This window comes from Macrotis lagotis, chromosome 3 (assembly GCF_037893015.1).
Source record: "Macrotis lagotis isolate mMagLag1 chromosome 3, bilby.v1.9.chrom.fasta, whole genome shotgun sequence".
NCBI lineage: Eukaryota > Metazoa > Chordata > Mammalia > Peramelemorphia > Peramelidae > Macrotis > Macrotis lagotis.
Window position 1 is genome coordinate 8127694 of NC_133660.1, and position 13372 is coordinate 8141065.

The 13372-nt window shown below is 33.6% G+C and overlaps 1 protein-coding gene across 2 annotated transcripts in view; it reads right to left on the reverse strand.

The window, feature by feature from the left end:
- Positions 1-13372, reverse strand: part of TSPAN5 (tetraspanin 5) — a 208839-nt gene that overhangs the window by 25344 nt on the left and 170123 nt on the right. For both annotated transcript variants that reach the window (XM_074228079.1, XM_074228078.1), the window contains exon 2: positions 10828-10878. In XM_074228079.1, coding sequence (XP_074084180.1) covers positions 10828-10878 — 51 coding nt within the window. The remainder of the gene's footprint in view (positions 1-10827; positions 10879-13372) is intronic.

Consider the following 13372-nt stretch of genomic DNA (forward strand, 5'->3'; position numbering starts at 1 on the left):
TACCATCTACAATGATGGAAAGAATAGTCACACCAATGAGATCACCAATCCATCAAAATATAAATACAACATTCAGAAATCAAAGCTTTTAAAACCTCATAGTATAAATATATATAAACACTGACACAAAATTCACATGAGAAGGTAACTGATGATTTAGTGCATGAAGAAAAGAGTTCTGGGATCTAGAGAAAATAGAATCAATCTGATTTCCACTGAAGATTCAAAGAGCTACTTTCCCTCCACTAAAATATGAACAAACCAAGGTGAGAAGGTAATCCCGATTATGAAAAGGACATCCATGCATGATGGATCTGAGAGATCTTATCAGCATTATTCAGGCCAGCAGCCTCTCATATTTCCATTGAACAAGAATATTTTGTTATTAGAATTATTTTGAGAATATCAAAATATCTTGTTGATCTAAGCTCAAATATCTAAATCATTCGCTTTTGCCCAAGTTTTCTGGAACTTATTTTCCAGTACGTATCTCCTATTCTAATCATAGACAGTCAAAATAAAGCAGAAGCAGCATGGACTGTGGGTTCTAAGCAGTTCAACCACTTACCACCAGTATGAGAAAGTCACATAACCCCTCTGAGCCAATAGAAGAGGTTGGTCTAGCTGGTTTGTCAGGATATTTCCAGTTCCAGATCTATGACCTGGGACGACAAACCCTGACTTCCCTTATAAAAAAAATTACTATGCATTAACATTGATGGTTCTCATTTTCCTTATTATAAAAATAATTGTAAATACTGTGTAAATTTAATAGGAAGGAACTCCAGGTCATGTAAACAAAGTCACTGACAATGGCAGAATCAAAGCCTCAGGGAAAAAAAAAATAATCATCCAAAGGAAGCCCAGAAGAAGAGGCGACTCTCTGGCGAAAACCCTCCTGAGTATCCTTTTCCTACTGTTCCTGTCTGACTCTGAATATTATTTTTCTGAATAGTCTTTTATTATTGTTATAGTTGAGAGCAAAAAGAATTATTTTGACCAAAGTGAATTCCAGCTCACACCTATATTTGACATTCTCCTACCCTGATTAATATTTAACTAATAATACTTTTTCTTTTAAATTGAGAAAAAAAAACCACTCATCTCCTGACCTGACTCTAACAGGGTCTGAGATCCAGCCAAAATGATCCCTGAATGCTCACATTCTCAGTTAAGCTTGATGAAGTAGTGAGTAGTAGTAGTGAGACCATGGACATGATGAGCATTTTTAGTAAATCAGTTAAAAAAAAACAAAACCTTATCCCTACCAGGTGCAGAAATTGAGCTGAATGCTGGCGAAGGGAAGAAGGAAGGGAATAATCATCTATACTATGCTTACTGTGTGCTAGATAATGTGCTAAGCACAGTTTATAGATAGTATCTCATTTTATCCTTTGGTACTCCAGATGAATGTTTGGGGCTGTCACGGGGCTCAATAGAAAACTACAGTGCATGTGATGACAATATCTGTAAATAAGATAATCCTTAACAAATAGCTGCCTGGTTACTAATTAAGTTGATATTATATATATATATATATATATATATATATATATATATATTTAATTAAGTTGGTATATATATATATATATATATATATATATATATTTAAATTGTATAATGTGTAACTGTGCTCCTGAAATTACTGAATGATTCCAACCCTTTAGCTCAGTGATATCACTACTAGATTAGTACCACAAAGAGATCAAAGAAAGATGAAAAGGATAAAATAGGTAGGTCTTTTCATAGTAGCCTCAAAAGGATAAAAAAAAGAAGATACCTTTCAATTAAGGATGGCTAAACCAAATACAGCATATTAATAACATAATGAAATATTCTTACATCATATGAAATGATGAAATGGAGAATTTCTGAGGAATCTAGGGAGTAAGTAGAAACAAAATAATTTATAATGATAACATTACAGAGAAAACTTTCAACTCTATAAGACTTAAGAACTCTAATCAATGCAATGACAAGTCCCAAGGACTGAAGATGAAACATACCACCCACTTGCTGGCAGAGAAATGGTAGATTATAAAGCAAAATGGGTACACATGTTTGGACATAGTCAATTTGAAATTAGTTTAGGCAGAATTTGTATTTTTAAAATATTACATGAGGATTTAATCTTTTGGTTTTTATTTTTCTTATTGCTGTTGACATTAAAGAGGGGGCAGTGAAAAGGAGTGGTTATTATTATTACTATATGCCTATAAAATTGACTAATTTTTTAAAAGATCAAATGAAAACTTCACTTGCAACTGGTTTATCTATAGCAATCAAGAGGAGAACTCAAAGAAAGAGATGAATGAGCAAAAGAAAACAATTATTTCACACTTCTCATCTTTTATCTTATAGGGCACATTTTAACTTCATATTTTTTTTGAGACTGGTAGAAGGCCTAAAAAAAAAGACAGGCTAGTCATATGGTGAGGGAAAGAGCTAACAGATGGATAACCAGCTTATTCCACTGATAATCCCATGATGACGAAAGAGAAAATGGAAGATGAGCTTATTGGATAAACAAGTCATACTGTCATGAACTGACTGGCATGACTGGGTTCTGAGCTGCACTAATGGAGGGAGTTCTACTTCATCTGAATATTTGAGAAAAGAATTCAACCAATGTAGTAAGCACCACCACCTACTTCAATTTATCCCTGGGTTATTAACTCTTACACCAGAGATTTGAGGGTAATCAAGACCCCACAGTTGAATGACTTATTATCCTGAGGCCACCATTAACCAAAAAAAAAAAAAACAAAAACAAAAATGAAGTTTCATATAATTGGAAAAAACAAAAGATTGGCCAAGTATTATTAGATTACATATATTATATATGTTATTATATTATATATTAGTGTATCAAGTAAATGGCATTATCATCAAAGAAGTAGCTTTTACTGTTATATCCCTCACCATATTCAACATTTCAACAACCATTGGCAAAATGTAAGCCTGATGGAAAATAATGACTGCAGTTTAAAAATTAAATTATAAACAATCTTAAATGTCAATAAAATTAATTACTTGCCTATGGTCACAAAGCTAAAATGTCAGAGACAGAATTCAATATTCTACTGATGGAAACAGGTAATACAAAAATAAATTTTATGTTAAGAACTGCTTTGATTTAATATGTTTCCTTGTCATTTTCATTTACGAGATTATTTATTACTAAAATTTATTTTTGACCCATTAATTTTTTTAAAGCCATTGGCATTAAGTGACTTGTCCAGGATCTTACAGCTAGGAAGTGTCTGAGGCAAAATTTGAACTCAGGTCCTCCTGACTTCAGGGTTAGTGCTCTATCTACTGTACTACTTCAGCTGTTCCAGATCATTAATTCTTAAGCATTAAGTTATTTAGTATTCAATTAAGTTTAAATATTTTCTTCAAAATTTATTATAATTTTATTGCTTTCTGGTCAGTACAGGATACATCTAATGGTTTTTTTCCCTGAATTTATGAGATTTTTGTCTCCCAGAATATGGTCAATTTTTTTAAAATAGCAAGGATAACTGTCAATTCTATTGATTTCCATTTTTCAACCTACAAAACTCCATAACATCTGTCAGCTATTTCTATTATTACTTTGGTTATAATTAGCCTAGAATTATAATTGTCCCCTCATCAACTTTTTTTCCATTATATTGTAAATGCTCTTGATTCTTAGTTTTTGTGAATAGATTTGGTTTTATTTTATACAGTTGTATGAACAAACACTAGTATTTTGATTGTACTAAATCTATAAACTGACTTAGAGTTTCATTATTTTATCATGTTCGTGAAATGCATCTATGAACATCGAATGCTCATCCAATTATACTGCTCTTTTATTCTTTCCACTATGATTTTATGTTTATGTTATAGATAAACAAAATATACCATTGTATATATGTAAAGGTAAGTTAAATTTGCAAGTATTTTTTTCTTATTGTTATAGTGGGAATTTCTTTTTAAAAATTCTTTTCCCAGCATTTAAGTATATCATGTAAACATAAATAATTTTAGAGGGTTAATCTTGTATAATGACAAATTTGCCAAATTCATTATCTGAAATATTTGTGTTTAGATCAATTCCTTCTAGGTATAGGATTATACTATCTGAAAATGCTCTTTTGATTTCTTAATTTATAATGCCAATTGTGTTTAGATCAATTCCTTCTAGGTATAGGATTATACTATCTGAAAATGCTCTTTTGATTTCTTAATTTATAATGCCAATTGTGTTTAGATCAATTCCTTCTAGGTATAGGATTATACTATCTGAAAATGCTATTTTGATCTCTTAATTGATAATGTCAATCCTGCTAATATTGTTTTTTAATTTTTATTATTAATATTTCTAATTCCAATAAGAGTAGAGCAATTAATAAATTGATTTGACTGGAAGTATGAACTTTTGTTTCTTCAGTCATTTCGTCTTTCACTTGCCATAGTACCTAATTTTAGTGGCTATTTTTTGTTTTTCCCTTATTTATCATGCTGCCTCCTCATTTCAAGTGGGTCTATCTAATTAAAATAATGAAAAATCCCTCCATTTTACAACTTAATGCTTTTTAATCATGAAGGAAAATTAGATTTTCTTCCAGGACAATTCTGCATTTATTGACAGTCATATAACCACCGTGGATTGTATTGCTTTTGTATATATTTGTATTTCTTCATTACATATGTATGTATGTATGTATGTATGTATATATATATACCCACACATACTGTCATGCTTATCTCCTTATTAGAATATAAACTCCTTGAGTAAAAATTGCTTCGTGCTATGTATTTGTAATGTCATCTAACACAGTACCTGGCTCATATTATGTGCTTTAATAAATAAATATGATTTGGGGTAGCTAGGTGGCACAGTGGATTGAGCACTGACCCTGGAGTCAGGAGGACCTGAGTTCATATCCAGCCTCAGACACTTAATAATTACCTAGCTGTGTGGCCTTGGGCAAGTTACTTAACCCCATTGTCTCGCCAAAAACAAAAACAAAAAGAAACACATAAATATGATTGCTTGATTATTATATTGATAGCTTTTCTAATGTTGACTAATCCTACCATCCTTGGTAAAAATTCTGTTTGGGCAGGTTATAATGAATAGTTTTTATTTTTAAATGAATGGCTGTAGCTTATTAGCTGCTTTTGAAGAAAGAAAATATTATTTTATTTGTATTCTTTTAAGATGGTCTATACGTTTACCTTTTTAGGTGGTTTCTTTGATATACTTAAAAGTAATATTGAATTTGCCTCAGAAAAGTAACTAGTTTCTACTCTTTCTCTATATTTCTGAACATCTCTAATTCGGGTTATTTGTTCTTCAAGCTTTTGAAAAAAACTCAAGAACCTGTTTATACCAGTTAATTGTGTTAGCTAATTTGCTAATGTCATAATTCTCCCTGAGATTAGTTGAGTTTATATTTAGTATTTTTTGATAATGAGTGTTTCAATTTTCTCCTTTTGTGTCTGTCATTTTAGATTCAAATTCAAATTTTATTATTTCTATTATACTCGCCAAAGTTTATAAGGCTCATTTTGTTTAAATCTTAGCTGCACTTAGTAATAAGTTAAACATTTCTGACTAGATCTCAGCCATAGTTTCTTCTGCGCATTGTAGGCATTTCTGTGGAAAGTCTCTGAGGACTGGGACTGTCTTTCATATCTTTTGGTATCCCCAGCACTTAGCACAGTACCTAGCACATGAATGTATATGGATTGATTTGTGGAATTTAGTTCATAAATTCTTTGAGGTGATTTTTGTGAAATATTCTTTTGCTTTCAAATTATATAATCTAGAGGATATATGATTTGGGGTCTAATCCTATTTTTATCAGTTTTTATACTTTTGTCCAGTTTAATCATTTTTCTTGTAATATTTTTACACAAATTTATTATGGTCAAACTTAGATATTCTGCTTTAAGGTTGGCAGAGCATTTACAAATATTTTTCTTTTTCATCTCATTTTTTCATTTATTTTTCATTTTATTATTCATTTTATCCAGCATCCATTGGGGTGCTTAGCTTTCATTTGCTTCTGAGCTGTGGGGGTGAGAAGAAGGAAGGTGTGGGGTGAGCCTGGCCCGAACTGCAGAAGTGGGCAGGAAAATCTGAGGAGCCTTTGGGAGAGATGAACTGCAGCCAGAGAGCTCTTCAACAGCTGAACCAGCTGTGCCTCCATCCCTCATACTGTTCTGAGCGATTTAAATCATTAATTGTTTGTCTGTGTGATGTTGTGGGGAGAGAAGCAGTTTTTTTAAAGTTATTGAGGGGATTTACGTAGAGCTGAAATCCATCACTTAATTCAATATCTTAATGAAAGTTCTAATGATTATATTTAATAAGGAGTTGAATCCAATATTGGTCCTTATAGCTAATAATAGGCACCCAATAATGCCCCCCAGGGTTTCTATTCTTGCTCTCATTAAAAAAAAAGTCGTTTAGCTCCCTGGCTATTAAGAAAGCAGATCCTTCCAGCTGTGACCCAATTCAGGGATTTACCTTTACCTTCAGGTATTTTCTAAAGTAAATGTCACTTCATTGTATCCAGTAGGATTTCCTGATTTCTTCGGCTGTATGTGAGCTCAGTGGGGCCACCCTGCCCAGCCACCCTTACTGGCTACTCAGGAACTGTGTCTGTTTTATAAGTTAACCCAAAGGGTTTCAACAACACATACTTTGGAGTTACTATGGCAACTACACAGCATCCCCTTTAGAGTATCCCCAGGACTCCCAGGCTCATCAAATTATAAACTGGAGCCCAAGACCCAGGGATCAAAGAATGAATTGATGTAGGAACCACAGCATGCATGGCTCTTGACGAGAGCAGAGAGGACAGCTTCACATGTGGTCATTCCACTCTAATTAGAGAGGTGGAGGGGGGGTCCGTATTCTCAGACTTGGTGTCCATCCATTGTCAATACTCCAGAAGAGGACGGGGCCACCACTGGATTCTGTGCTTAAAATGTTTTCTTAATGAAGTACCTTAATACAGTCAAGCCAAACAAATCAACACATTATCCCAGTCTAAAAATGTAAGATTCATTCTGTACCGATAATCTACAATCTCACTGTTGAGGCACACTTTACCGTCTGAAGTCCCAATTAGTCGTGGTATTGATCTGAGTCTCTCTGACAGAGTGTAAGTTGTTTTTTACTTCTGTTTACTTTTCTTTGTATCAGTTCATAAATCTTCCCATGTTTCTCTGAATTCCTCATACTTATTAATTATTATGGAATAATAATATCCCCTTAATTTTTTTTTACTTTTAAAAATTTTTAATTAAAAGAATATCTTATTTTTTCCAACATTTGTTTTTAAAATTTGTTTAATCCTAAATTCTTTCCCTCTTTCCCTCTCTCCCTCAGTTAGCAAACAATTTGATATAATGGATCAGAATCTGTTTAAGTCACTACCAACTCCATGGGCACCCTCCTTCCTTCTAGTTCTTGCTTACTTCAAAAAGTGCTGCTATAGGGGCAGCTAGGTGGTGCAGTGGATAGAGCACCGGCCCTGGACTCAAGAGTACCTGAGTTCAAATCCAGCCTCAGACACTTAATAATTACCTAGCTGTGTGGCTTCGGGCAAGCCACTTAACTCTATTGCCTGGCCCAAAAAAAGTGCTGCTACAGATTCTTTGAAGTACCAAAGAGCTGGAAACATATTTAAGGGTCATCCATGAGACAATACTTAAACTGTGAAAATGAATGTAAGGAAACTGTGCTATAAGAAATAGTGAATAACAATTCAGAGAAGTATAGAAGGCCTAGAAATTAAACAGAATGAATGAGAAACAGGAAAATATAATTGCTTCAAAAATGTAAATGGAATGAAGAAAACTGAAATTGAACACTGTAATTTTAACACTCTAAATAGCAATGGCAAATATAGATATGTATTGCCTAAAAGTTTGTAAAACGCTTAAACATAATTATCTCATTTGAAACTTAACTACACTGGGACATAAATGATATCATTATCTACTTTTTACAGATGTGGAAACTACGGCTGTGAGAGGTTGAGAGACTTGTCTAGGGTCAGACAATTAATATCTAAAATAGGATTCAAACTCAGGTTTTCTTCTCCCTTTTCTCCCCCCCCCCCCCCCCGCCAGAAATGGGAAATGATTGGAAGGAAACATTTCAGACATTATCAGTTTAAATTAAAATGTTGATTAGATTTGTTAAACTGGCTTTTCTTTGCTTTTTTTTTAATTTCCTATTGCAAGGGTTAGCTCACTTAGGGGTAGAGTTATGAGTAAGCAGTGTAAAAAACAAAAGATATCGATAAAATGTCAGAAACTCAAAAACAGGGCTGCTATAAATAGCCTTTCATATATAGAATCTTTCTCTCTTGAACTTCCCTTGAATTTTAAACCTAATGGATACAAATGGGCCAGGGTATGGAATAGTTTACTGACTTTTTAGGTACAATTCAAAATTATTTTCCAGAGCAGTTAGACCAAATATCTTCCCACATATCTCCACCCGCAGCAGACCTATCTTGCCTCATAGTTATTCCCAGAACCACCAATTCTCTAACACTTCTTAACACTAACTGCACAATGGATCCAGGTGTTTTTGCAGGTATGCGCCAAGGGAAGGAGGGAGCCAGTGGAACATCTTTTCTTTTCCTACTGTGAAAAATAAGCATTTCCTGATTCAGAGGGATAGAATTGTCCTAATCAACCACAGGAATACCACTAAAATGAATGCTGTCCAAGATAGGTTAATTAAAAAAGACATGACATCTAGTCTCCAAATGGAACAAAATGGAAGAGATGTTAAAGAAGCTTTTTAAACAGCAAAGCATTTGAAGGAAACAATGCAGTATAGGAGTGAAGAGAATCCAAAAGACCTGGGTTCAGGTTTTTCCTCTAACACATACTGACTGTATGATGCTAAGATAAGTCACTTGACCACTCATTGCATGTAACTCTAAGATACAAGACATAGACAAGTAGCAACTCTGCATTAGTGAAGGGAGCTTCCATAGCAGGAGTTTACAGAACCTGGCCTTCCCTCAATAGCAATTAAAAAAAAAATAAATTTGATTTTTGTTCAAGAAGAAACTGAGTGTATTTGATTCAGAATGATCAACTCTATAAAGACTTTATTCCCTTCCTTCATTAGTTGGAATATCCCTTACTTTGAACCTTAAATCACTAATAGGAGGAAATAGTGAATACATCCCAAGAAACCATTTGGACTAGGTGGTGAAATGAACAGTTTAACACACCTTATTAAGATATGCCCTCTCCCCTTCAAATGCACTTAAAATAGCCAATTATTTAAAACAAAAAAGATCTTATGATGGTTTTAGATTCTAACATAAGCTGAAGTTTAAGTTGTGTTGTATGGCACTTACTGAGCTAAAGGCTCAGTACTATTTTTTTAATTTATATGTAAATCTTCAATATAATATAGACAAATAAATCCTGGAGCAAATGGTAATTCAAAAGCATCCAAGAATAGGTTGATTATCTTATTAGTTAATATTTCTTATGTATCTATGTATGTATGTATGTATGTATCTATTTATTTATCCCTCCATTGATCTATCCATCTATCTGCCATTGTCCCATTTCATTTCATGAGAACTTATAGAAGAAAGGGGCACTGGATCAGAGGATGGAGATTCCAATACAGAATCTTCAGTTTCCTCTCTGTGTAACCTTTGGCACCAAGTCACTTCACTCTTCTAAAGCTTCGCTGTGCTCCTTTGTAAAAAGTCGATGATTATTAAGATATCTTCCAATTTGAAGTGCTATGAGTCTCTGGATTGGAAAACAGGCTACTAGATATGATTATGTTCTTTAAGGCCAATGCTAGCAGTAAGAAGAAAATCCCTTAGTTCTTGATTTGGTCACAGGATGGGTCAAAGAAGGAGAATAAGGGAAGGATGGGTGGAAGATGACCAACCAAGCAAAATTTAAATTAATATTGAACTAACCTTGTAGTTCACATTTATCCAATATAGCAAACAACAACGATTTTAATCAGGGAAATTCAAGGATAGATAAAATGCCACAGTGCTATCATATTTCTAAGAGAAAAGAGCTCATAGCTAATTATGAACTTGTTTGCCATGGGGGAAGTTAAAGGGTGAAAATTAAAGCCCTGGAAGGGAATATAGGCCTGGAAAGGAGTGTGTGGAATTTTCAGAAGTGAATTATGTGGCAAATCAAAGAAATGAGCTCATTAGACCTATAATATTCAATATTTCCAGATTATTTTCCTGCATCATATAGAATTTAGGTAAAAGTTCTGAGCAACTGTTTTTTTGTACATGTCAACACCAAGAACTCATAATGTAAATTATTAATGTGAACCTTCTTTCACCACACTAAGTTGTTTCTTTAATATTTACAAGCACTCCATGCTACACATACATCTCTAATAATAGTTCTTGCTTTTAAAGATCCTTCCTTATTTCTCTCAATGTATAAAACACCATGGTCTCTACAAAAGCATTTCTTTGAAAGTAGGGCTTCTCTTAGTGTATACTTAATAAATGTTTGCATGGTTGGTCATCATTATTGCTCAAATTTATAAGCTTTCTTCTGTCAGTGATAAAATTTTAACATATGCCTATATGCATGTATGTATATTCATGTTTTTGTATATGCGATATGTTCATTATTCCCATAATTGTTTTGGTGCAACTGTCTGTTGGGACCCTCTTTTTCAGCAGTCTTTAAACAGATGCAACCAGATTACAGTTGACAACCATTAACAAGAAAAAAACGGAAACTATAAAACACAAATGACTATTTTTTTAACTATCACCAAAAGGAGGAATATCATTATATTCAACTTACTTTTTCATTCCATGCCCAAAGTCCAATTCCAAGAAACGTTATGCCCAAGAACTGAAAGAAAAAAAATAAAACCATGTGAGGAGTGGATACAGTTGATGTTTTTTTACGGAAACAAATGGAAAATCCAATTTTTTTAGCAATTCTTTTTATCACTGTCTGAAAATTTTATTTGGTTAACAATAGGAATTTCAGCCTTTCACAGAGTGAGACATCATTAAGCAGGACTTGATGAAGCAATTTGGGAGATTCAGGATATTTAGTATATGGAGGTCCATCATTCTGTTAGAGATGAATAGGTAACAAACTTCATTAAGCATGCCTAATGTTTCCAGAACTGATATGAGGGGACCATAAACTCCAATTATTAGTCTAACTATAAGTCATACCCCTAAAATATAAGTTATTTGAAAGGAAATTAGATACATATATTACATAGATATAAACATTGACTAGTGATCAGATTTTTGCATGAAAATGTTCTTCCCCCAAAACTTTTTTCTTCTGCTTAATAAGAGGTTTTCTTGATCTTTATCATAATTACATTCTTCACTGAACTTTCTTGATAAGAGCGTTTGGATATATCAAATTTGGGGGGGAAGAAAAGCTTATATTCAGGTCAATAAAGTATACAGTTTAGTTTTAGGAACCATGATTTCCATTCATCTGCTCCCTTAATCTGTACGTGATGATGCCTTAATTTATTTTAGACTCTAGATTAAGCAGAAGGCTTCTGGAAGCAGTGGTGCTGGTTTTCAATACTCCTGATTTAAGGTCTCTCTCCAAAGCCTGCAATTCTCTCTTTTCATCTTTATCTCTTGGCTTCCCTATCTTCCTTCTTCAAGTTCCAGTTACCAATTCCATCTTCTAGGAGATGCCTTTGCTGATTCCCCCTTATTATTCATGTTTTCCCTCTGTGGATTATCCTTAATTTATTCTATATGTAGCTTATTTTACATAGCTGGACCTACTGGTTTCCATGCTATCTACCAAATTCCCTGAATTTAGTCAATGTCTGGCACATAAATGCCTGTTGACTTGAATTAACTCAATATATTATAAACATTATGAATTGAAGACTCCCACTGTCCATTCAATCACGTCCCTTATAGGAGATCATTGGATCTTAGATTTAGAACTGAAAGGGACCTGAAAAATCCATTTTGAAAAATACTAGAAGAACAGAGAAGGGAAGGACCCAGAGTCTCAGAGACAAATGAGGAAGGCCGAATTTGACTCCAAAATCCATGTTCTTTCTATGATATCCTAGTTTCTCATTATCACTTAGTAAAATGTGTCCAAGGATGATGTGCAACAGGAGTCTCTGAACACCTATTTTTGCAGTCTGTTATTTAAATAATACTGATAACTTCTCTTCTTAGATTTTTATATATATATATATATATATATATATATATACACTTTTTTTATAGGTTTTTTTGCAAGGCAAATGGGGTTAAGTGGCTTGCCCAAGGCCACACAGCTAGGTAATTATTAAGTGTCTAAGGCAGGATTTGAACTCAGGTCCTCCTGACTCCAGGACCAGTGCTCTATCCACTGCGCCACCTAGCTGCCCCATCATATATATTTTCTAATGTATTCTACTCCACCAATCAGAGAGTCATCTCTTAAAATGAAGAAGGGGGTAGCTGTGTAGCCTTGGGCAAGCCACTTAACCCCAGTGCCTTGCAAAAAAAGAAAAAAAATGAAAATGAAGAAGAAAAAGGGAGAGAAAGAACAATTCAATAAATCTAATCTAGATAAGTCCAAAAATCTGACATAAGGTCCCCATCTCTTGCCTCTCTGGAGTGAGCAGCATTCCTGAAAACATTTAGAGATCTTAAGAGATAAGGTAATAGTCCTTCATATCATTTTTGGTCTTACCTCAATAAACTTCTGACAAAAGGAGATAATGAAAAAAGTTCAATGTTTTGAATAAAATGGAGATAAAAAAAAACAAGGTTCAACCCATCAGAGTTCTAAGGACCATGCCACAAGTTGTCATTATTAGAGGATGAATGATGTACCTGCCCAAACAATTTATCCAAATTCAAATTCCAAACTTCTAAGACTAGAATCTGAAAACTTCAGTCTTGCCCTGGCAACACCTTAATCTTTAAGCCTGCATGGTTTCCAGTACTTATCCTGGGGCTTAGAATATAGTAACTGCTTAATAAATGATAGTTGACTATCTCCTTGAGAGCTAAACAAAATAATATATAAACATCCAAAATCAAAACACCTTCTACATGCAAGGTAATCATTTAATCCAATAAAGGGTTAAAATTGTTTAAGATGTTAGCAATAACAACCTTTTAGTCATCTATCAATCACGATTTCCTCCCATAAAGAAGAAATTGAGCTCAGATTCTCTGAGATACCTAATCAATTTAAATCAACTGTTGATTCATTAGGAGGAAAACCTTAAAATACTGAAATTATAATAAATGGTATCTCTTAGGCTGTCACAACCCAAAATATTAGTTTTTACAATTTTACACTAAAATATAAGTTATGATGCTATCCAGTTCAAGTTCCCAGCTGTATA